Raw genomic sequence first — 24,920 nt, 5'->3', positions numbered from 1 at the left:
AGATAAATATGAGATCATGCGCCTGATAAACTGGATTTTATTTGCAGCCAGTTATTCAGCAGTACACAACATGGGGCTGCTACCAGCTCATCATCTGATTACATCCCAAAGAGCGGGCAGAGGGATGGCGCTCGGCAACACCTGTCGAAACCCAAGAATAAATGGTTCCGAGATCTCCTAGCCGTATATGGGAAGTGCTTCGATCAGAGCTTAGATCTCGGATAGCCGAAATCAGTATCAAGGGCTTACTCGGTATACACGCCGACGTTGATCAAAAGATACAGTAGAGGCCATAACATATGATACAGCGTTATCAAGCGCTCACTACAACTTACTAATCATACATACACCAGGTTCCAAATACAAACCCATTTTGCTGTAGAGGTACTGCTCGTTATTCTACTGCTATAATTCAACCGCCTTTGCTAAGGCTTAGGCTCATAGATCTTTATACTTCACACCGATAGGAGACACGGGCTTCGATGCTACTGGAGGTGCCCTTGAGGGGGTAAAACATGGAATGAAGAACAAAAAAACAACTCTGATCACTGATCCAAGGCGGGGTGGCTTGCCAAGATGCTTGGTTCGCTCGGCTGAAAGTGGTTCGCACGACACACCAGAGCAAACCTCAGCCAGGTCGGGTGCTGCCACGCGATTAGCCGTCCGTGAGAAGGTTCCCGCGGAAGCAGAATACTCCAATTTCAAATTTATTAAAGTTTTCATCTCATATCAATCTTTGGAGAATGTCCTCCCCCACCCTCGTGATACCACCATCAGTCCATTGGTTTTGTAGGTTGCGCGCCATCCTGCTTGCCAGATTTACGATTGGCAATACCCATAAGAGTGTCATTTAGCTTTTCTGAGAATGATGACATCGGCGTTGATGGTCTAGGCAAGTAGTCTGTTACATCCTGACGTGTTGCTCGACAGAACGTTTTCATAAGCCCCATCGCCACATGTCGAGTACGGCTGTCACTCGACAAAATGCTGCTAATGAGCGCCAGATTCGAGTGCTCTGGACCAGCTCTGGGTACGCATAGTGAAGTCATATTTACCCCGCACTTTACATTCGCAGACGCCTTCTTGCATCCTTGTCTCGAAAGTCTTGTCAGGCTGTCATTCTCAAGTACCATGACGTAAATGCATCACATGATGCATGTCGAGGCTTTATGCCCAATCGTGAGATATATCAGCCCAATAAACGCAGTGTATCGACTGGATAGATGTTTTCTGAAGTTGAAGAATCAATCATTACCTATAGGATTTGAAACGGCGCGTTTTCCCGAGTCGATCCACCAAACTCGTTTTGTGCCTAGCTACCACTGTATACACAGAATGGCGTCCTCGGCCATGTCATTCTACAGTCCTCTTAATCCTGATAATTTCGAGATCCGTCTCGCTTCGGTCGAAAATGCCTCAGATGGCACAATCTCGTGTCAGCTGGAAACTGTCTCCCTCCGGGATGAGCCGCTATACGGAGCCCTTTCGTACGTCTGGGGCGATCAGAGCGTGAAGGAAACGATTCTTGTCAATGGTCAAGAGGTCTCCGTCACGGTCAATCTTGCCGCAGCTCTTCAGAAGCTCGGGGGTTACTGGGAGATTGCACACAAGGAAAGAGGCTCGCCCCCATTTCGCATCTGGATAGATGCGCTGTGTATCAATCAAAAAGACGCAGAGGAGAAGATTCGACAAATACAACTCATGGGATACATTTACTATCACGCCGATCCGGTTTTCGCATGGCTGGGTACAGATGAAGGCGAACTAGGCTTCGCCCTATTCTCCTTGGAGAAGATAAGCATGCACTTTGGGGACCTGTGGCCGCAGGATGAGATAATTTCACCGACAAACATTTCCAAGCCCCAGTGGCTTGAGCACTTGGGAAAACTATTTGAGATTTTCAGCCTTTCCATCCCTGATTTTGGGCCTGAATACATCGGGGATATAATCGTGAACTCTTGGCCTCGTCTACTCGATGCAGCATACTGGTCTCGCGCCTGGGTCGTTCAGGAATCCGTTCTTTCGCGGAGAACGTTTTTCTGCTGTTGCGATTACTTCACAAGTTTCGGAAAAGTTGCGCGTGCAGCACAAATTATGGTATCTATCCACCAACTTGGCAAGCTTCCCCGGCCGCACAGTATCAAAGAGAAAGAGTGGAAGTCTATCTGTCAGGAAAAACTGCCCTGGAGCAACGTCGTTCGCTTGGTAATGCTCAAGATTGATTCCTTAGCCGACGCTAAAGAAGCATTGAGCCAACTTCCACCAAAGCTGTTGGAGTTTAACCCCAAGCGAGTCCGACTCTTGATGGGCGCTCACATGCCCCTCAATGCCACAGATCCCAAAGATCGCGTGTACGCGCTGTCAAGTTTGAGTGGCTTGGGAGTAACTCCGAGTTACAGTGATGAAACGCCAGCATGCAAGCCATTCGTGGATTATGCGCGCTCATGGGCCGCCAAAATCTCCGCCGACCAGGAGCTCGGCGGTCACGACATAAGTCGTCTTGAGTTCCTCCGAGAGGCGGGCACCGGCGTTTTCAGGTACAAAGAAAATTTCCCTACATGGGCTCCGAATCTACCGCTGATGAGGTACTCAGAGGTAGGGTTGAGCCAAGAAAGCTGGTGCGCGGTCCGGGATGCTCTGAAAGGCGTTGATCATGACATTCAAATCACAGAAACACAGCTTACTACTCATGGGGCCGAAGTTCAGCGAATTTCGAACATTATGATACGTTTGGGTCCAAACCCTAGGCACATTACAGCAATCTTTGGCAAATTTTTCAAGAACTTTGTACAGAAGTGGCCGCGATACCCGACGGGTATTCCGCCTCTGCAGGCTTTCATGAGAGTGGTTAAAGAAGATTTCACTTCTCCGTTCAATCTTGAGCTCCTTGAATTCGGTCTTAAGTGGCTCACATATCTAAGTCACGGTTTAGCAAATATTGTTCTTGCAGGGGAGACTGAGACTAACCAATCCCTTATCGTCAATGGACTATTCTTGTTGAAGGATATGTTCGCGATGATGGTAGATGTCGATGTGGAGCAGCTGGCTGGTTGGCTCTGTGACAGCCTGGTAGATGAGTCCGAGCTTGTAGGACTACCCAAGACCAGAGAGGATATCATTAGCTCGATAGAGAGTATTTTTGTGCTTGCAGATGGAGGGAGTAACCTTTTTTCTGAAGAGTTACTCGAAGCACTCGCAAAGATTATACGCCACCTCCGCTTGTTTGAGACTGAACAAGGCTTTCTCGGTATTTGCCCTGTTGGCACTGAGCCTGGAGACATTATTTGCCTTTTGTGTGGCAGCAACGCTCCAATCATATTGAGGAAAAAAGACAATGGTTATATCCATGTTGGATCATGCACCATACTGGGGTTTCTGAACGACGAGGTGTCAGTGCTCATTGATGAGGGAAAATTATCCATTCAGAAGTTTGTTATTCACTGAATAGCTATGTCAGCTGGCAGGTGCAAAGACATCCTAAATAACGATATTCTTCATCTTCTACAAGTTCGCCGAAAGTAGCATCGTTTTCATAAGCATGCAGACTGGACGGCACATGTTGACCTAGTCATGAGCTGAGGCAGAAGATTTTATCGTCTCCGCTCTGGATCGAATGCTGAAGACTCTTGGTGAACAGGTGGTGTGGATCATTTCTGATTTTCTTCCTAAATCAGCTACCCGAGCTGAATTACCGAAATGCTACAATGGTGTGAAGAGCAGCGTTTTGTAGTAGAGCAACATCGAGTAGAGCGTGTCATGGCCCAGCTATGCATTAGAGATGAGTCCACCGACAACCCTCGCCTCATCCCCAGCTAGCGTGCAGCATGCTTTGCGAAAGCATTCTGCATCCGTCTTGTGATGCATGACTGGACCATTGCGATTCATCTTATTACCGGCTATGGCATGTGTTGCGACGTAGTATCCCGTGCGTGTGCGACCGCGAGCTGCGCTGTGCGCCGAGCCAGGGAGTGCGCGAATGAGAGAAATAGAGAGACAAGGTATCTGCGTTGCAGTTTCGTGAGCATCACGCGCTTACGGGCGTCGTCGAGTCTGACATTTTTCACCCTGATGGCATCGTCAGCAGCATGGATCAGCAGCCGGGGGCTAGCGAGAGCGTGAATGGGCGAACTCGGTCTAGGCAGACGCCACGAACATCGAGTTCAGCTCGATAACTCTGCGCTATATAAGAGGCCAGTCTCTGCAGATGATCTCCTCTAGTTTCATCATTGATCAATCAGTTTTCGATCAATTCTCCATTCAAAGATAAACCAAGTTGCACGTTTTCAGCATCGTCATACTATACAACTATACACACACACACACAATGCCGCGCTTCATCTTCCTCGTCAAGGCCACCCCCATGACCGAAGGCCTCGCCGGGCACGCGCCGCCTGCCGACATTTACGAGCGCATGGCCAAGTACAACGCGGAGCTGACGGCGGCCGGCGCCTTTGTGGACGCGGGCGGCTTCAAGCCCACGGCCGACGGCTACCGGGTGACGTTTGACGGCGACGCCGCCGCCCCCGCCGCCGCGGTGCAGGGCCCGTTTGACGTGGAGAGCGAGGCGCACGTTTCGGGCTTCTGGATCGTGCAGGCCGCCGACGCCGAGGCGGCGCTGGGCTGGGCCAAGAAGATTCCGTTTGGCAAGGGCGAGGTGACGGTCCGGGAGCTGCGCGACAACTAGACGCGGCTGTTGGTCTTTTCTTGAAATTGGAAAGGCGATGTGGACATGGGATATATGCGAATACATTATTGGAATCACTCAATGCCGTGCCGTGTTGGGGAGTGAGTGAGGAAGACAAGGATGAAATGGATGCAGTAGTATGTTATATATTAAATACACTCTTGTTCTACTCTGCGTCGTATTTCGACAGCCTAGCTTCGTTAGCAGCCCTTTCTCGAGCGAAGCGAGGAAAAGAAAAACTCACTCTATCAAATTGCCGTCCGGATCGCGGATATACAAGCTCCTCATCCGTCCCCTCGCGCCCGTCCGGTAGACAATCTCGCCGTCCTCGTCAAACGTCACGTCGCCTGCTTCCATCAGTCTCCGCCGCACGTCCTCGAGCCGGACAGCGTCGTCCAGCTCAAAGCAGAGGTCGGCGGTGCCCGGCAGCGCGGCGCGGGCCTTGGGCTCGAACTCGGCGCCGCGCTGGTGGAGATTGATCTTGTGCGGGCCAAAGTGCAGCGCCCTGCGCGGCACCGGGCCACCTTTGCCTTTGCCGTCGCCGTCCTTGGGGGAGACAAACTCGGAGGCGCGCATGCCGAGGTGCGTGGTGTAAAAGGAGACGGTGGCGGCGACGTCGGCGCAGGTGAGGACGAGATGGTCGAGGGTCTTGACTGTGGTGACGGCGGTCATGATGCAAGTTTTTTTTCTTTGTAATTTACTTCATCTATTGTTCGTTTTATTTTTTATTTTTATTTTGCTGTTTCTTGAAAGCCGTTCGTCTCTTGTTCTTCTATTCCTGTAGAGGAAGGTGAAGATTTTTCTCTTTTCGATACTTTTCGATATATACGTAATTAAATTGAAAGCACTACTCTCCTTGGCAGGAAAAAAAAAGGTCAAAAAAGGGCAACTGAAAAGGTCGCAGAAGGGGGGGTGACTAGACCCGAGGCAAAGCGAACGAATGCGTCATGGCAAAGAGACGCTTACGACCTAAACTAGTCCTGCTGCCCAACAAGAACGGGTGGTGGTCTGGCGAAAATGTAATGTAATCGGAATCCCCGACTCGGCATGACAAGATGGTATTACTTTAAAGAATGTCAAGTGTTTCCCCCTCTAAAATCAAGTGAGGAAGAAAAAGTCGTCACGGTAGCTGCTGAAACCTATTGTCTACTGGATTGATTCTATCCTACCTATATAGAAGCAATGACATGACGCCTTTCTGTTCTTCTTCCCCGCGGGGTACCTATTCAGATATTACCCACACAATCTATTCCAACTCAACAGACTATTCTTGAATATTACCAAGGGCCAGGGGGGGGCCAATCGAAAAGCTAACCCTGTCCCATGGCGAACACGCAGGACCAAGAGCACGTGCGGTTGCTCACTCTGGAAGCCGACGCCATCTTTGGTCTCGAGCCGGAGCCTCCATCTTCCCCGTCGTCGTCCTCGCCTTTGTCGTCCTCGTCGTCCTCGTCGCAACAGCCGCAGCCGCAGCAGCCGCTCCCCTCGCACCACATCCTGCGGGAGCCGTCCTCGCTGCACGCCCTCCTGGCGTGGTCCTCGCGGGGCGTCATCACGGCGCTCAGCCGGCCGCTGACGGCGCAGCGCGACGCCGACCCGGACAGCATCGTGGCGCGCGCCGCGGACGCAGTCGCCGGGCTGGCGCGCTTCCGCCTGCACGCACGGAGCGGAGGCGTCGGCGGCGGCGGCGGCCACGGGCTGGCCGTTGCGGCGCCGCCGGCCTGCCTGGTACACCTGCAGGACGCGCTGGGCCTACCGGGCCACGCCGTCGCCGGGGGTCCGACGTGGATCGTGCCGGCGTCGATGCGGGCCGGTGGTGGCGGCGGCGGCGGCGGCGGCAGTAACGCAGACGCATACGGCATCCTGCCTCCGGGCGTGCGCATCGTCACGTCCGCGCGGGTCGAAGACAGGGCGCTGGTCGCGCGGCTGCCCAGGCCGGAGACCTGGCGCGAGGCCGAGTGGGCGGCGCTCGTCGAGGCCGCGGGCACAGCCACCGCGCCGTGGGCCATGGCCGTGCACGAAGAAGCCGGCGGCGAGGTCGTGAGCGTGTGCCACACGTCGGCGCGCAACGCGCACGCTGTCGAGGCGGGCGTGTGGACGCGCGCCGACTGGCGAGGGAGGCGGCTTGCGCCGCGGACCGTGGCGGCGTGGGCGGCGACGTATCCTCCCGACACGACGACGACGACGACGACGGAGATGACGACGGAGATAACGACGGAGATGACCCTGTTCTACAGCACGTCCAAGGAGAACACGGCGTCGCAGGCCGTGGCGCAGCGGCTGGGCTTGCTGCCGTTTGGGTACATGTGGAAGTTGATGGTTGTGTAGGTGGGCCGAGTGAGGGAGGGAGAGGGGGGGGGCTGGTGTATCTTTGTAGCCGCGATGGGAGAAGGGGTTGGCGACGGCGACCAACATGGCGGAGAGCTAATGATGAGGTAACTACTTTTAGGCACGGTAGGTTGGGATTGGTATAGAAAACGGGCGACGGCCTCGAGACTGTTTATTATTCGGAACGAATATTCGAGACGGCGTCTAACCAGGTTGCTCTTTGTAGTCGTCGCAACAATGGTACGGCCACGATGAGGAATTTATGCACCACGGGCTGAGATTGGTGTAGAAAGAGGGCGAGTACATTGATTATTTTATTCAAGACGGAGATTCAAGACGAAATCTACACCCTTTACTCTTCGTCGCCATCGCCATCGGCAGCGACGGCTTCCGTCTCTTCCTTGTCGGCGGCGGGCGCATCGACGTCCTTGACGGCGGCCTTGTCGGCGTTGCCGTTGGTAGCCTTGGCATCGTCGGCTTCCCCATCACCGTCGTCGCCGTCTTCGGCCTCCTCCTCGGCCTCGGGCTCTTCCTCCTCTTCGGCCTCCTCGTCGCCAGTAGGAGCCGTCTTGCGCTTCTTTACAGGCGGCGCGTCGTCTGGGAACGTGTTAGCGGGTGTATGATGAGGATGCGGCCCGTATGCGCCAGCGTTGCCAACGGCTTGGCAATCCGTGCGTGAGCATTGTGTGCGAGAATAAACTTACCATCTTGACCGTTGGCTTCCTCGTCTTCGCCGTCTTCACCTTCGGCCTCGCCATCCTGGCCGTCCTCCTCCTCCTCCTCGTCATCGTAGTCTTCGCCGTCCTCGGAAGAGATGTATCTATCGAGCATCAGCATTCAAGAGCCATGTGACTTGGTGATGGGCCACCGAGTTCTGGCGATAAATTGCGCGCGCCAATTGGTTGGCTCGAGCTGGGCGACTTGGCGGCAGGGCGCAAACAGCTGCTTACGCACGAGGCCAAGTCGCGCTGCCTCGTGACTGAGCCATTGCGACAGGACGTGGCGGAATTCGGCAACAAAAAAAACTTACTCTGGTTCCTCTTCACCGTCAGATTCCTCGGGGAGAGACACGAGCTCGTCCTCCTCGTCTTCTTGCTTTCTCTTGCGAGTAGACATGGTGACTTTGGGGGGTTTGTTTGGCGCGTGAGCGTATAAGCGGGTGAGAGAATAAAACGAAGGGGAGCTCCGTGGGCAGCAAGGTGCAGAGGAGATATGCCGACAAACCACGACGCAGCAGACAGCAATGAAGCCACGCAATGCAACGGCAGTCAAGGAGAAGGGGGATGATGTATGGGAGAAGAAAGAAGAAGAAGAAGGGAAACAAAAAGAGAGAGGGAAGAGAGAGGAGAGGAACGGCGGGAGGGTGGGCGAGCAAGCAGGCGGCGCCAGAAGGGCAGCCTTTGGAGTGTCTGGCCGTCTGGCCGTTCTGGCTGTCTAGCTGTCTGGCTGTTCTGGCAGTCTGGCTGGAGCAGGCTGGAGCAGGGCCAGAGCAGGCCAGAACAAGCCAGAGCCAGGTCAGAGCCAGGCCAAAGCCCCCAGACAACAGCGTCGGTAAAAGCAGGACAAGCCAAAAGCTGGGGGCGTGGAGAGAAAGGGAGCCCGGTAATGCGGGAGGTATGTGGGTGCTCTAACAGTTTATTATGGGCTTCTGTTGCTCATCATGTTAGTGCCGCGAGCATGTTGTGCTTAGAGGCTAGAGGAAGACTCTGTTTGCTCGAGGTGTGTTGCTAGTATGTGTTTTGAGGGGTTTGGGAATGGGGAGAGGGGGGGGTGGCGCAAACGCCAATGCCTTGCAGCTGGCAAGGCAACCCCCCTGTCCCTCGCTCTCCATTTCCTCTCTGCACGCCAGTCGGTCCTCTCAGCCTGGTGCTATGTACTTACTCCGTACGGAGTACCAGTACAGGTACTGTTGGGTTGAGGAAAAAAAGAAAAGGCAAAAAAGGCAAAAAGGCGCTCTTGATGTCTCTCAAAACGGTAGCATATCAGCCATGGTTTTTTTTCCTTTTCTTTTTTTTCAGCCATCATCATAGATGTGTTTCCTTTTCTTTCTCTTTGACTGGTCCCGTAGGCCTCTCTTTGTTGCCAGTTGGCACACCTCTGCCAACTGCCAATTGCCAACTGCCAACCCTCCCCATCTCACTGACGGCCCGGCATACATAACCACCACAGCGCCACTGCCTCAGCCACACCCACGTTCCTCTCCATCCACCCTCCTCCCTCCACCAGCCTCCTTTTCTTCTTCCTCGGCCTCCCCTCTTCTTCTTCTTCCTCCTCCTTCCCCTCTTCTCTGTCGTCCTATCCGTCTCCTTTACATCCAGCCGTCCTCGATTCTCGTCACATCACAGACATTTCACACACACACAAGTCCCAATCCACCACACCAGAGGACATCTCCCTCGGCGGCCAGCCTCGCCCGCGCCACCTCCTCTGCCCAACTCGTACCCTCGCACACCCGTACCGTACTATTCACTACTCCGTCCAGTATGTAGAGAACAACGCCAGAGACATCAAAGAACAAGACGAAGGAGCAGCCAGCCTCTCGATCATCCGCCCCGACACCCTGGGCCCCTTCCACCCTAGGCCGATCTGCTCCATCGCCCTGCTTTTGCTGACACGCCGCCGCCGTCCACTGCAACCAGCTTTTTCCTGCATGAGCGGGGGTGCAAGCTCCAACTGTGGATTCGGCTCGTCACTGTTTCGTCACTCCTAAACACGAACGCCCTCGCGACTCAATTGCCCAAAGTTAAAAAAAATCTGGTCCAACAGGGCAGAAATGCCGGCGCCGCACAGTGCTTCGACGGCTGTTGTAGTGCTACCAGCCACCTCAGACTTTTACTGCTCACTTGCGTCTTGGTCTGCCTCTGCGACCGAGCCACGCTCCATTCGCTCCATATGCTTACCTGCTTGCCCGCTGCTCCGCCCATTAATCCGTCCTTGGCAACATGTCCATACACTGTGTGCGTCGTCTTTTCCTGTATTCATATAGTTGGTATCCAGGTATCCTCGTCGGCGGCTTTGTAATCAGACGCAGTGTTGTGGGAAAACTGTCAATACAGACCAACATCCGTATTTCGATCTACATTGCCACTGCGAAAGCTGAACTGAAGTGCGCCGAGTCTGCCTGTAATGCCCCGGCTGTAATCCGAAATTGTGTGCTGTTTGATCAATTCCTGTCCAAACAAAGACTACCTCTGTTGTGATGATTAGTCCCATTGCTGAAGCAACAGCTCTGCACTCGAAAATCAACATCTGTTCTGGCCCCGCTAGTGCAGAGACATGATTCACAAGTTGAAACTACGGATACTACTTGACTACTCACACCTATAGTTAGCATACAGTTTTACTTGCGCACATGTTGGGCCCACACTGGTTGTCCCTAGTTGTCCTCTAGGGTAGCCAACTGGTCATGAACCAACATCAACATCACACACTTACTTGCTGGGATGATAATTCAATTTGACTCATTAGCTCTACACTATAAAAAAGGAATCAGAACGACGAACAGATCGGATTTTTTTTTATATCTTTTTACACTAGTTGCCGAGAAAACGCATTGCGATCAAATCGTGGTTGGCAAAAATCTGTAAGATTCCGGAGGGGATCTTGATGAAGGAGATCAAAGTAAGCTCTTTTCTCCATTTCCAGGGAACCCGGAAAATAGCTAGTTGTGTATTTAAACAAGGCCACACATTTGAAGTTAAGATAGACTACCTCCAACCCTCAATGTCCAACCAAATATTTCGAGTTTTTTGTTTTGAGTAATAGTAGCACTTGTCTGTGGGGTCTACTAGCCACCGCTTCCGTGGGATGGGTTCGCGTAGGCTCTTTGAATCCTTTCTCTTATGCTGCCATAACCAGGATGAGCAATACATGTATTAGTATAGGATATTGCCTTCTTTCTTCCCGAGAGGCCTGATGTGACATCCAGCATACGAGGACGGGGACTGCATCATTAGCTAAGCAGGCCAAGCTGCATGTGCGATTCACGAAACTTGCCCCCCTCGACGCTGGGCAATATTCTCTGCTATGCCATCTATTTTTCCCTGCCAAGACCCGGCAAAAATCTCGGATTGTCCATCTATTGACATCCGCATTTCAGTTTCCCTCCTAGACAGGCACAGATACATACAGACCACGTACACACGCGTACAGATACAAACGGACATACGGACATGGCAAGCATAGAAAGACACATGCAGACATGACGAATACTACGAATGGCAGGCCTCTGTCTGATGGCCTATCAGCAACCACGCCATGGAGCAGCACATGGACCACAAACCGTATATGTGCCGCTGCCGCTACGAAACCTACCCCAACGACGGAGACTGGGAGAAAAACGAGTACTCTACCCATTAATACTGCGGCAACTACGAACGAAGTCTTCAGAATAACGACAATCTGATCATGGTGAGTGTCTCGTCTCGGCTGCCTAAATGGCGCTACCGCCGGCGCCACTCGGCGTACCAATTGCTCTTGTTGAATCGCTCTGGAGCGAGGGAGGGGTATTTCTTCCTCTTCCTAGAGATTGAACGTGCCGAAATGAGAGGCATACTCGCCCCAATCCCTAAAAGTGAGCCATCATAGGCGCGGCAGCATCATGTGTCCCTTCTGCCACAAACGTCTGACGACGGCAAGAGGCTTCTCTCGCAGACAACCTCGAGACAGGCGAGTATCCAAATGTCAAGACCAACGGGAACTGGCTGTAATGCCGCAAGCGCAGCAAAAGCTCCCCTGGGACGCAATATCCGAGAAGATTCTCCAGTGGAGAGGCTCCCCCAGTAGCACGAAGCCTCCTCGCCCATCTTGAAAGGCGACGCCGAAGAGGACACCTTTGCAACCGAGAGCTAAGCGCCCTTTACGGTCTGGACAAGCATCTACAGTCTGCTTTTGCCAAGCATTCCAGAACCAAAGGAAGAGGAAAAGCAACCACTTCTTACATCTTTTGCCTTCCCCTTCTACGTTGAGCAATTGCCAAGGGCAAGCTTGGCGAGCGCCGACTTGCACGCGTATAGACTAATGGATATGATATCGCTTCCGCGAATGCGATGTTTCCGCGACTTTGGGCCGAATCTGGCATCACCGAATCCTGGAGAGCGAGTCGTGTGGCATCATCTGCATCAGTGTGGTGCAGAGTAGCGAAACATGCGTGATTGGTGAAGGAAGATCACCGGCCTTTCGAGCGGCTGGCGGCAACAGACGGTGCTCAGTCGAGTTGGCAAAACTGGGTATGCTTTGACATCTTTTTATAGAAAGTTGCGCAGGTTCTTTCCCCATTCAATGCCTCGAGCTTCTGGGCAGTACAGTGGGAAATTAAGCATTGTACCGCCATGTATGATATTGAGTCATGACGATGGTGGTGGAAGTGCAGGGCTAGCAGGACATCAGGGTATGTAATGGAATGAGATGGGCTATTAAGGCATCCAAGGTATGTAATGGGGTGAAAAGTACAAAATGTCCCCGGCCCATGTTTCTCATTCACTCCCAGCTGCCGGCTGCTAGAATGCACATGGCTCGTCAAAGCATTCTTCCCAATCCGTCCCGCCCGACTCCCAGAACGAGCGTAGCTTTTGCAGGCCGACGAATACGGTCGCATTCGTGAGCGGGTGCTTCCACATCCTGTACATTTGCTCCTCCACAAACTGCCGGTCCCACAGAGCGTCGCCGTCGTCAGCCCCGGCGGCGACGCCGGCCACGATGATGGGCCACCGGAGCCCCGGGTAGTACACCACCTGCGGGATCGTTTCCCTCAGCCGGTCCGACAGCTTTCGCCGGTACAGGAAGCGCAGCTCCTCGGTGCTCTCTTGCCCGTCGTCGGGGTGTGCGGCCGCGACGGCTTCGCTGGGGAGCGTCAGGATGGCGTAGAGCCGCACGGCCAGGTAAAAGATTTCCCCGACGGCGGGCGCAATCGCCATTTCGGCAAACTGCTTCTCCTCCAGCCACGCGTCCAGATCGAACTCGTCTATCCTCCGGAAAATGTCCCCCACGGCGAGCTGTAGGCTGGTGGTGGTGGTGGTGGTGCCATGCGCGGGTGCATCGGCAGCGGCGGCGGCTCGAACACGCAGCCGCGTGACCAGAACGATAATCACAATCAGCTCTATAGGACACGGAATATCGGTAGACGTGTCGAACTTGAGTACTTTCCGCAGCTGATCGTCGGTGTAATGGTCATAGCCCAGCACCTGCTGTCTGGCCGGGGAGGTTGTGTTGGCCGTGATGACTCTTCTAAAAAACAAGAATTAGTTGAGCAAACTTGTCCCGGACACGGTCACTTTCGCCTGGCACCCCGTCCGAAACCCTCGACTCACATCAGTATCAGGGTAAAGTCCACCGTGGGCACCGGCCGATCCGCTACAAACGCGATGCCGCCAAAACACTGGTCCACGTAGGCGAGGAAGCCCTTCATGTGCAGCCGCCACAGGTTCCCGGGCACCTGGAAGTCGAGGAAGAGCAGCGAGAGGAGCTGGTAGAACGGGTGCCGCGCGCCGGGGCGCCACCGGACGCCGACGAGGGCGTTGGTGGCCGTCAGCGTGGCCAGCATGTACCGCAGGTAGGTGGCCCAGACGCCGCGGAAGGCCGGGTCCTCGCCCGGGTGCAGCAGCCGGTCCCGGCTCTTGCACGACTCGATGATCTGCGACCCCAGCACCTTGGAGATGAAGATGTCCGAGATGCGCCAGAGACCGTCGAGCCGGATCGCGTTCTGCGGCCCAAACTCGACGGCGAGGGCTGGTCTGATGACGGTCAGGTCTGGCGCGGCGCAAGGGGGCGTAGTTTGTGTGGTCAGTAAGATTTGCTGGGCGTTTTGAGAGGTGTGAGCGAAGAAAGAAAAAACTTACAATAACGGACAGCTTGCATCAGATCCCAATGCGGAGGCTCGGACTGGCGCAGCGGTGCCAATGCCGCCGTTGTTTCTGTCGTCGTCGTCGTCGTCTTCTTCTTGGGCGCCAGTTGACGATACTCGGCGCGCGGCGGGTGCGCGTAGCGACACGAGCGGCCCCCGACGACGCACTTCCTGCACGCGGGGCGCGCCTCGTCGCACTTGACATGGCGAGCGCTAATAACAACCGAAAGACCAGGTCAGCCATGTTCGAAATAGACCCAAAGCGTTGCGGACGGAGGAGGTTGATGGCTACCGGCAGTTTTGACAGCCCGCTCGGGTGCGCGGCGCCCATCGCCGCTGGCGCCCCGAAGAGTCATCAAGCGATTCCGCCATGTTTTACTACATCTGCAAGCTTTTGTCGAGAATCGTTGTTTCTTTTTTTTTTCAAAAAAGCCTAGAGTGTACTATTGCATCCACCGTGCGCGAACTACCAGTCGTTACCCGAAACCGGCCCCGATTTATCGCAGCGGGTGGCTCACCGGGTTCAGCCAAAAAAGTTTGGTAGGGGGACAGCGGGCCTGGGGGTTCCCGAGAGGATGGGTTTCCTTCTCATGTTAGCAAGGTCGGTCGTTTTATTAGTTACACAAGGCGGCCAGCTGAGCTGCGTCATTACGGCATCACGTTTAAATTGCCCCCCCATCCAATATCTATCTACTGGTACGCGGGGCCGGGCCTCCCGTCCTCGTCGTGTAGATCTGCATGCTCAGTGCAACACCCCGTCCCCCAACGCGATTGCAAAGGAGAAAAAGTTCTTCTTTGTTGAACTCGCCCCGTAGATTTCTCTACTTTCTTATCGACATCCGCCGAGCTTGAAATGAACAAGTATGGTGATAACATACGAGGCCTGTCAGCGCGATGGATGTCGCGTCGCATGTGAAAATTGCGGAAAGCAACAAGACAATTGCCCGATAGATGGATTCAGCTACCGACATGAACTTTCAAGCTTGCTATTCATATAACACATCATGTACTGATGAAACTGAGGCGCAAGCCAGAGACGGCAAGGACCACGGTCAACAGGGAACAACGTCTCGGGAGAGGCATCTATGGACTATTTATCACGCTTGTCCACTACGCCATCAGGGATGACAAGTGTAGAAAGCGCCCGCGAATGGAGTTGGTAATTTGTGTTCAATCGACTTGTGAAGAAATTGGTCACTACAGATGATTTCTAGTTCTTTTATTCCCAATGAGGTGTGTTCTGTCAAGTGGACATCTAAAAGGTCTGGCGATCCTGGTCAAAGTTTGCTCTGTGACAAGGCGTGTTGGTGCAATACTGGTAGGCTAGCTGCGCCAACCCCTGGACTAGCAGAGTACTGAGTAACACTGCCGAGCACTACATGCTTGGAGATTCTAGCAGGGGGATTTTCTACGTAAATACTCCCGTATCATTTTTGCTTTTCTTGCCGGGCTTGCCTCTGGGTGGTAGACTTTCTACAACTCGAGACCGAGAGTGCCAATGTCGGCCAACAGACTGGGATAACCGGAGCGCTCGCTCACCGAGACAATCACACGGGCGGTTGGCGTAAGCCAGTCCGCTACTTGTGGACGATTACGCAGTCGTCCCGGAGTGTAGCTGGCCGATTTGATGATGCTCATTACCAGAGCTTGGTTTCGGCGCATGTGACGAACTGAGACAATCTGCACGATTCGGGCAACTTGAGCAAACATATTTCCGGGGTTCGTCTTGGGCTCGTCTCCGACCAAGTCTTTCAATATGCAAACACTGGCTTGTCCGAGGCATCCTGCAAAGAGTCGAAGAGTTGGGATACGTTGTTGGTGTGCTTGCCTAGACGCTGGCAGACAGACACCAAAGAGGGTTGATTGGATTTCAGTCCAACGGAAATGCGGACCAGATGCGCCGCTTAATGCAATGGTTTATGCGGCGCACCAAACAATCACTTTCCGTCACAAGATTGTGCGCCGCCCGCCACGGGGTTCGTTCGAACCCCCTGCTGGCGGGCGCCCGCCGGCGCTCGCATCTCAACGACGCGAGCACCGGGGCCCCCAGCACCCAGCATCTTCCGTGCACGAGACATCTTCCAAGAGCAAACACGACGATCCTTGAATGGTTCCTTACGCTGCTGTGCCAGAGGGGCCGAAATCGTGGCTACTGAGTACTTTCATGACCGTTTCAACGGCGCCGGGACCTGGCCCGAGCATTGTGGCTCACCAGCTACGGCTACCAGACGCTGCAATACGGGGAAAACACGACCGAAACATTTTGACAAGTTTTATTCCGTCAGCTCATTTTGAGACCCTAATCTAAGTAGCAACACTGGGGCTCAAGCAGCCGATCAACGGGCGCTGTTCTGAGAATAGCCAAGGCACAGGCACACCGACTCGAGATGCAGATATGCCGCTCAAAATAGAACAAGAATAGAGGCCTTCATTCATAAAGTGTATTCGTAACAGGATTAGTCATAAAAAAAATGCAGGAGGCATCAGAATCTGCGGAGACATAGGTCTCTATCTGAAAAAAACCCGAGCTACTATATAAACTCCTCTGGGCACCTCGCTCTGCAAGGCCTGCATGAAGCCAACTCAACCCACAAGCCAACAATGTTTTCTCACGCAACCAAGACCCTCACGGCGGTGCTGGCCTTGCACGCCGGCCTCGTGCTGTCGATGCGCGAGTCTGCCCTCGAGAGCCGCGGCCTCCCAGAGTACAATGTCCTGCCGGCCAGCGAGCCTCACGAGATTGCCCGCGTCCCCTTGGCGACGGACCTTGTCGTGCTGACGCGGCCGTCATCGAGCGAGCTCATCAAGGCCCAGATCGACCCCAACACCGCGCGGCCCGTCGCGTACCGGACCTTCACCATGGGCCGCTCCAGCCGGTCCGGCCTCTCGGGCGTGAACCCGTCGAGGGCGTACCCCGGCCGGATGTGGATGTCGCTCAAGTCGGAGAACAAGCTGATCCTCGTCAACCCGGGCGCCGCCGCCGACCTCTCGGCCGCGCCGACCATTGAGATGACGATTGACGTGCCCGCGCCGGGCAACGGCCCCCACTACGTGTACGAGAGCGACGACGGCCGCGTCTGGGCCGGCCTCCGGGAGCCGTCGGAGCAGACGGGCAAGTACTACGTCTTCTCGGCCGACGTGGCGAACCCGGCCGACTACCGGCTGTACGAGTGCCTGGACAGCCCGGCCTTTATCCAGCAGCACCCGGCGACGGGGCTCGTCTACGTCACGCAGGACCGCGCGTCGTCCATCATGAGCATCGACGGCGGCAGCGGGGCGACGAGCCAGCTCTGGATCCCGTCCCGCCTCGGCAACACGCCGGTCGGCATGACGGCGCTCCCGCAGGGGTCCCCTCTGGCCGGCCTCTGGTTCGGCCTCGCCGGCAACGCCACGGGCGGGACCGGCTGGTTCGGCCGCATCAACGACTACGGCGAGATGAACCTGTTCCAGGTCCGGCACCCGAACCTCGGCAACCACCCGGGCTTCGTCCACGTCGCCGACGCCACGGAGCAGACCGACGACGGCGACGCGGCGCTCTGGCTGCTGTCCACCACGCAGTTCAGCGGCAAGTCTGCCGACGCGCTGGTCCGCGTCAAGTTCAACGAGGACGCCTCGGATGCCGAGTTTGTAGAGGTCATTTCCCTGGCCGCGCAAGGTGCCAAGATGCACCGTGTCCTGCCGGTGGGCAAATCGGTGCTCGTTTCGGAGATTAAAGCCTAGTTACTCGGGCGTCTGACATATAGGAGCACCTGGAACCGGCTGTGGTTCACGGTTTCCAGCGACTTTGGTCTCAAAAGGTTTCAAAAAATCGGACACACATGGCCACTTGGGTCACTTAGCGCCACGAGAAGACTTATACATATCTGTATAATTATGCAAGCTATATACAATAACGATCAGCTCTCAAGTATCTTTCTGCCGTGACTTGATGTAGTCGTTCAGAAGCGCGACCGAAGTTGGTGTCTCTACTGCCTCCGAAGTTCCTCCGCTACGCAAATCTATCATTACATGTAGTCCTAGGCCGTCTCCGCTGCCAGGATTAAGCATATTGATCCCACAACCATCTCTACCTTTATGCCCGCTCTATTCAAGCTTTATCAACGCCTCTTTGGCCCTGAAGCAAGCCTCGCTACCATTTACCGAGCTCAACTTCGTCTGAGCAAGAGTCTGTCGGAGCTTGTGCAAGGTGCGAGGCTGACTTGCTTCTACCTTTTCTATAGCTTCAAGAGAGTGTGGTATCTATGTAGGCTATTGGCCATATTTCTTGCATGATACATTCATCGATGCCAGTGGCTATGTCCAGTTACAGCAATAACAAAAGAGCTTCATAAAGTTTAGGCGACTACTCTGATCTAGCGCTACTATGCAAAACGAACAATCGTATGAGATATTGATTCGCACGCAACGGAAAATTTTCAAATCAGCCTGGGATAGAACCATGTTAAATTTCCCCAACTTCGTAGTACGAGTGCCATTACTTTCTGTTGCATCTAACGCTGCCCAGTTGATCATTGATGCCCAAATTGACGAAATTGCGCTCGCTCTGATCCATCTTATAATACAGGATATTCTGACAACTACGGCTTCTATGGCAAAGTCGTTAGTCACCACCCGGCTTCTAGCGCGTTTCACAACTCACGTATACAAGTCGCAGGTGATTCCCGTCTGGTAGAACCGGGCAGACGACGCTTTGTGATAGCTAGAGAGGCATTCAGTGATCAGGGTCCGCTGGTCGGCAGTGAAGTGAGCGAGGAGAGAAGAAGGCCTGCACATACAACTCATCCGACATATTAATACAATAACCCAGAAGATTCACGTCGTTCCGGATCCCTGTAAATGCTGGGTTCGCAAAGAAGGACACCTAAGTATGGGTAGTGACCAGGTATCAGCTTCGAGAGAGTTCCCCAGTGAGAGTAAGAAACCTGCGTGATGGACTGACAATTGGACCAAAGGCCTCTGCATCTGCCGAGGCAAAAGTCGCCAATGAAAGGCTGAGCGCGGTCTGAATGACAGAAATTTTCATTGCGGAGAAGAAAGTGTTGTTCTCGTGTAGAATGTTTTAGCTCGGAATCGACTGTGGCAAAGTGAGATACTGAGATGAGTGATGCAATCAGAATATGTAGAACATCACACTGCTATATATACACAGGGAAGCCGAGCGGTATTAAGAGTATTGGCGATTTCTGGAGCCCGTCACGGGGTAGAATTTGGACCCGGGATAGACAGCTTTTCCCCATGCATGTCGGAATAGTATAAACGACGGCCTGGACTTTGTCTCAAGAGTAAAGAGTACATGCCAGGCGCCGTCTGTCCCTCTTGTCTATGCGCCAAGCTACAGAGCTGACTATCCGTGGCTAGCTGAGCTTTTCAGAGCATTGCATTGCATTTAATCAATACAAGGTATGTCTGTCGCCGTCTTCGTCATGCAGTTCATCAGACAGTGTGCAGTTGGCCGGGAGAATTCGGATGTTGAATGTTGTCTTATATAGACGCACTATCATTAACTATGAGCGCGGCAGAGGTGTGAGAAGCAATTTGATTCTTGCTGGCGGGGTCTATAATATACAACAGCATTATTCTGCGCGTTGCTTATAGTCCTTCCCTAGAGCAGTGCAGTGAAGGCAAGCAGACCATGTTCTGCATCAGACACAGCATTATAAGTTGGACTGTACGCCTCACCCTAAAACACATCTCATGCATTAGGTGCCAATATCCCGAACCTGTCGTCAGACACACATTACAAGACGGCCAGGGATCATTGCCGATCTTGAAAGCCCCTCCGCCACGCGTGGTGTCTCGGAACTTGACTAGCGGAATCTCTGCGGGCTGGCAACCATTACGGAACACTCTTGTCAATTTAAACACTACTGATCCGATCGATATGTGGAGTTTTGAGGCAGAGCCACAAGAATCTTGGGTGCAGAGGTGCCGGGGATATGCATCTCAGCCGTATGTATGCGCCTCTCAGCTGTTATGCTATGGAGGGCAGCAGACAGACACCTTGGGCCAGAGAGAAGCACAAAGGCCGTCCCTGAGAGCCGAATCTAGCCACATGTTGCAGATGAGCCGGCTAACACAGGGATCAGCCCATGATCATGCAAGCCAAAAGCTTGTTGTCGACACTGCCGTCTAGGCCGCTGCCGGTGAACGGAGGGCGCAGCTCCGTTGGGCTCACTCCCGGGCTGCGGTATCCCTCTCCTCGCACACCAAAACCGAATGGACGAAGCGACAACGGACGCTTGCGCCGCGCCAGACACTGCCATTCCGCACAGTAACACTATACAAATTGCACATGCTAATTCATCACTGGAGCAGCGCAGTCTATATGTTACTGAAGGCTTCAAGTTGGCCATTGAGCGGCTACGACCAGAGGACGAAAAAAAATGGCAGCCAACGAGGCCGGAATGTCCTTTTCACTAGGCTTCTCGCGGCCGTCGGAGCCGGTGCAGGTTCTCAATGACACGGCTAGCACCCAAGACCGACAAGGTTGTTGCAGACACCACGCCAGCTGATGCTCACGGAGAGTCGGGCCTCCAAAGGCAAGATCTCAGCAGTGCGCGACAAAGACCACTTGTTCAGAGCAGTTCTGTCTGCAATAGTAGCTATTGGCCTGGCTATTTGCATGCCACGCAGAAAGGCATGCCATATTCGGTATATGATGCGTGCCAGTGCATACGCTCCAAGTCTCTCACTTCATGCTTGCCGGTGTGCTTCAAAAAACCGGCAATGCCCATCGATGCTCCGGCTACTAGTTCTCCGTCACCATTTACCTATCAATAGCAAAACACCAGCGTCGGGCAACGGCAGAGCCACTCTTATTATGTGCACTCTGATCCCTGGTCCACCTCTTCCGAGCGTTGCGCAACGTCAAAGGCATTCATGTGTGTTCAGCTCATGATTATTGTCTCGGAAGCTTTTTTTTTTCGAAACCTTTATGTGGCAGCTTGCACACGCTCGCGCGGTACGGCGACTCTACTGGCCACCCAGATTTATTCAGGTCGTTCATTTGTGTAGACATCTCCAAGTATTTAGGGTCCAGTTTTGCTTTCATCAGTTGCGTTATCCCATCTCCTACTAGTCAATGGCTATGCTGGCGGCGATACACGGCCGTTGGAACAGAATGACCCTCATATTGAACCCTGCACAGTCGCAATCCCTGCTCAAGAATGATGTAGTACAGTGCTGACATTTCTTAGAGCGCACTAGGCAACCTCGCACCAACAAACTGTCAAGAGGAAGAATTTCGTAGTAGCTTCTTTCAGTTGCCTCTCTCTGTCGGCAACTCAACAATCTCCTTCTGCGGCATGGTATATTTGGTAGCATTACCTCCATCGACCGTTGAAATTTCCAGCACGTCGGCCTCCATGCCTCGCTTTTTCGAGGCCTCCCCGTCTATTTCTGACCTTTCGCGACGTTCTGCGGCGGTGGCCGGGACACGACACGTCTTCTCCTTCCTTCGCCGGCGATATAGTCCAAACGCCAACAGAAAGAGGACGACCACAAATGCCGCAGCACCAGCGCCGATGCCTGCCTTGACGCCAGTCGATAATGCCGGGGCTTGGCTGACATATACTGTATGCGTCGGATCAGGCGCCGATGAGCTGGTTGGACTGCCAGTTGTCAAAGTCGTCATCGCGGGCTTCCGAACAGTGAAGGGGGGGCTAGAATGTGTGTCCTGGAAGAAGGAGGGGCCTTCTTCAGTCTGACTTTTCAGTATGAATTCGGTGTCTGAGAAGTCCAGGTCCGCGGAAATCTTCCATCGGTAGTAGAGCTTGGTGTCAGCGCACCTAGTAAAATTGGTCCAAACACCATCGCGTCCTTCTGCGCCGGACTCAAAGACGAATGTCTTGGAACCTGCGAGTAGCTTGTCAGAGTAGCACTTTTTGTTCTTCTCTTTTCGGCGTCGTACTCCACAGTGTTATTCCTCTCCAACTGCTCGAGACATTCTTATGAATAATTCGAAGATTGCACGTTACCGTGTAATTTGATCTGCCGTTAGCCTCCCCCCTATCATTTCAATTCTCAGCATGTCCCCGACGTTGAATGTTTTGCCCCAGTATGGTTCAAGAAAATCACCATGATCGATAAAAGGGCAATCTTCATCGTCATCTCTAGGCACGCTCATCGTTGCGATTCTCGCTCGACTAGCTTGCAAAGAATCAGGAATGTCGGAAGCATCTAGAGTTTGCGTCTAGCCTGTCTATTTCGTACTGCGGCTCCCCCCTTTTCTTCTGCATATGGGAAATATCCCAGCTCACTACCCCTCGTTACTGAGCTGGCAGCTGCATATCCGTTATCCGATCACTATGGCTATGTCGACAGGGGTGATTGCGGCTGTGAAGAAGCGTTTGAGTTGCACCTTATAAAGCACAATTTTAGATAATGAGACATATATACGGGGTAAGAATACGTACTTTGGCTCCTTGAGAACCTCAATAGTCCCGCGTCTAGAGCTCTCTACTGACGCGAAAGCTGGAGCGCGATCCTATTCTCCGGAGCATTTTCGGGGACCATGTAAAACTATCATTTACGCACTTGTGATAGGATGCCAAGACTACTACCAGCCAGAAAATTTGCCCCGTATTGCGTCGAAGGATGGCACTGTCCAGTGGATTGGAGGCAGTCGAATATAGCCTGGGTGCGCAGTTGAATCCGCAGCTCTGTAAAGGCTGTGAAAGAACAGTTCTGTACTGAATCTCTCCAATCAAAACTGAGTTTGCGGACTGGCTTCAAGCTCTGCCGTTCATCGAATGTTTTCTCGGTTAAAATGAAAAGAAATCGCCCTGCTGTATGTGGTCGGCACATAATCTCGTGCGCTCCTGGTTTTAGGTAGCAGCAACGCTCGCCCAGCACAAGAAACCAGGCGGAGAGGGTCGTGTCCGCAAGGGACTCGGAGGTTCAGGCTGCTTCCGAACCGACATCGCGCCGATGTCGCTCCAATATTCCAAATCTCTTGATAGGGATGGAGGCACCACGCGTCGGCCAGGTGGCGAGTCTCTCATGACACGAAGCCGGCTACAAAAAGCAAAGTATCGTCATTGCCGGGACGTCAATAGGCCCTGAGCCTTTGAGGAGAAGCAGAAAGCGCGATTAATGTGCTTGAGATCAAGAGCGCTTCGGCAGAGAATCAATAGAGAAAGAGTATTGTTACCTGGCGAATGCCAATAAAATCCCAACAGGGCATTTCGTGGCGAGACCAGCAAAGGCTCGAGACATCTATCAAGAGAAGGGTTTGACGTATGCCTAGCCTTGTCAAAGACCTGTTCATGTTAAAAGAAGGTATTATCAGTCTTGCGGGTCATCTCAACTCGCTCCTCAAAAACGTCGTTGAGAACCCCAATGGCAACACCGGTCTGGATTGGATCAGGTCTGTAGATGCTTCAATTCAGATGAGAGGGACAAGAAGCACAAAAGTGGACATGTTTGGGGAACGGGCACCTATATACCTGCACATCGAATACACCTAGTCGCCGTTCAGCTGCGTTTGGATATTAGGAAACGCCGAATAAAGTTCATCCACTCGATTGTTTTACAATTCCTTTGTCGCTCCGCAGAGTATTGTTTGCCGCCATGAGAATCCAAAGAAAGGTGAGCCCTCATCGGAGACAAGTACCTCGGAAACAAAGCCTAGCCCCAGAGCAAGTCATTTTTGAAAAGAGTCATCATCCTTGTCGGGGGAGAAAAAACTCCCTTTCTGGACTTCCGGAGGAGCTCGGCGATCTTCAAGGTTTGCAGATGGAACCCCGGCGATGACATCAGAAGCGAGATGGAGTAGCAGACCAAAATAGTCAGTATCCGAGTCAACTGTCGAGCACGAGGATGTTCTACAACAACAAAAACACGATTGACTATTCGTATCTAAATTGCCAATTTGTGATCTAGTACATTGAAGAGCAAAAGATGAATTCGCTGGGCTCGAATTCGATGTTTCTATAGGGTATCAGCGGCACGTACCGCAGAATGGGAATGGGGTATTCTCTCCGCGAGCGCAGATGCCCTTTAAGGAGTGAATTAGGCGGCGTATTCAATGGATTGATGTTGTCCACCGGCTTCCATTGATGCAGAAGAAAAGTTTCAAGGCCGTCGATTAAGCGATACAGGTGTAAATCGGACAGGCATGTCTATTACACTTTCTGTCCCTTGTCGGTCATCGCCGCTTCAGTCACTGCTCCTCAGACAATGCGGCAAGACGCCGGCAATATACTATTTTACTTCTCATCGGCGGGCGCCCAATCGTCATAATTGCCATCAGAAATGACACATTGCATGGCTGCAGACTGTACAACGGCCAAAAGTCTGTTTATTGGTACGAAAGAAGAATCATGGGTGAGAAACCGAGCTGGCGGATGTAGGAATCGACGCCTAGATGGACGCCGATAGAATACGGCGCAACCGGGCCCGGGTTTACGAATTGTTTTGTTGTTGTTCCGATGTCGATGACAGCACGACTCCTTGGACAGATACAATGCTTGAGTCATGCTGCCTTGGCACTATGCGAGCATCGCGTCTGCTGCAGCATGGATGGGCTGGAGACATGTGAAGCATGATCGCATGCTGGCCCAAGAGTCCAGACGCATCATGGGGTCGAATAATGGGGGTTCGAGTTACCCAATGTTTGCTCCGGGCTGCCGCTCGGTTTTCGAAAGTATAAACAAACATTGGACGCCGTTGACGTACAGGTATGGGGCTAGTCAGCTCGCCGCTACTTATATCAGATGGCATTTATCATATGTGCTGCATGAAATGCCACCAAATTTCTTCAACGCCAGGCAAAGCATACCCGACGCGACAGCCGGCGATTCCAGGCCTAATACTGGGGGCAGCCCCCCCATTCGCATTACTTGCTTACGAATAGAAGCAACTTTGTTTTCTTTCAAAGCAGGCTAGAAGTAATGGCCCTGGTCTGGCGCGATATGCTGCCCCTGGTCAATAGGACCATGGCTGAGCGGCGACTTGATGAGCTAAACCGGACTGTCGGAAACACCGAGGCTGAAAAGCCAGCGACGTGCTCGCGCCAGCACTAACACGGCAACCTGGTAACCTCTGCAAAAGGACAGAATAATACTG

The 24,920-nt window shown here is 53.3% G+C and overlaps 7 protein-coding genes across 7 annotated transcripts; 4 read left to right on the top strand and 3 right to left on the bottom strand.

Moving 5' to 3' along the window:
- Window positions 1-1,335: 1,335 nt before the first annotated feature.
- V2A60_004121 (heterokaryon incompatibility protein-domain-containing protein) lies at window positions 1,336-2,599 on the top strand (the record flags this gene model as incomplete). Its single annotated transcript, XM_083255443.1, has 2 exons — window positions 1,336-2,537; window positions 2,596-2,599. The coding sequence occupies 2 exons, from the start codon at window positions 1,336-1,338 to the stop codon at window positions 2,597-2,599; spliced, it is 1,206 nt and encodes a 401-aa protein (XP_083111569.1).
- A 1,725-nt stretch (window positions 2,600-4,324) lies between these two features.
- V2A60_004120 (YciI family protein) lies at window positions 4,325-4,684 on the top strand (the record flags this gene model as incomplete). Its single annotated transcript, XM_083255442.1, has 1 exon — window positions 4,325-4,684. One exon carries the CDS (start codon window positions 4,325-4,327, stop codon window positions 4,682-4,684), a length of 360 nt encoding a protein of 119 aa, XP_083111568.1.
- Window positions 4,685-4,850: 166 nt separating this feature from the next.
- V2A60_004119 (uncharacterized protein) lies at window positions 4,851-5,356 on the bottom strand (the record flags this gene model as incomplete). The annotated part of the gene is made up of 2 exons (XM_083255441.1): window positions 4,851-4,875; window positions 4,929-5,356. 2 exons carry the CDS (start codon window positions 5,354-5,356, stop codon window positions 4,851-4,853), a joined length of 453 nt encoding a protein of 150 aa, XP_083111567.1.
- Window positions 5,357-6,007: 651 nt separating this feature from the next.
- V2A60_004118 (GNAT family N-acetyltransferase) lies at window positions 6,008-7,012 on the top strand (the record flags this gene model as incomplete). The annotated part of the gene is made up of 1 exon (XM_083255440.1): window positions 6,008-7,012. One exon carries the CDS (start codon window positions 6,008-6,010, stop codon window positions 7,010-7,012), a length of 1,005 nt encoding a protein of 334 aa, XP_083111566.1.
- Window positions 7,013-7,364: 352 nt separating this feature from the next.
- On the bottom strand, window positions 7,365-8,128 carry V2A60_004117 (uncharacterized protein; the record flags this gene model as incomplete). The annotated part of the gene is made up of 3 exons (XM_083255439.1): window positions 7,365-7,609; window positions 7,717-7,832; window positions 8,043-8,128. 3 exons carry the CDS (start codon window positions 8,126-8,128, stop codon window positions 7,365-7,367), a joined length of 447 nt encoding a protein of 148 aa, XP_083111565.1.
- A 4,382-nt stretch (window positions 8,129-12,510) lies between these two features.
- V2A60_004116 (Zn(II)2Cys6 transcription factor) lies at window positions 12,511-14,225 on the bottom strand (the record flags this gene model as incomplete). The annotated part of the gene is made up of 4 exons (XM_083255438.1): window positions 12,511-13,237; window positions 13,321-13,759; window positions 13,849-14,066; window positions 14,146-14,225. 4 exons carry the CDS (start codon window positions 14,223-14,225, stop codon window positions 12,511-12,513), a joined length of 1,464 nt encoding a protein of 487 aa, XP_083111564.1.
- Window positions 14,226-16,454: 2,229 nt separating this feature from the next.
- V2A60_004115 (uncharacterized protein) lies at window positions 16,455-17,573 on the top strand (the record flags this gene model as incomplete). The annotated part of the gene is made up of 1 exon (XM_083255437.1): window positions 16,455-17,573. One exon carries the CDS (start codon window positions 16,455-16,457, stop codon window positions 17,571-17,573), a length of 1,119 nt encoding a protein of 372 aa, XP_083111563.1.
- Window positions 17,574-24,920: the final 7,347 nt, after the last annotated feature.

Source organism: Cordyceps javanica, chromosome 2 (assembly GCF_051103115.1).
Source record: "Cordyceps javanica chromosome 2, complete sequence".
Classification (NCBI taxonomy): domain Eukaryota; kingdom Fungi; phylum Ascomycota; class Sordariomycetes; order Hypocreales; family Cordycipitaceae; genus Cordyceps; species Cordyceps javanica.
This window is presented reverse-complemented; position numbering and strand designations above follow the sequence as displayed.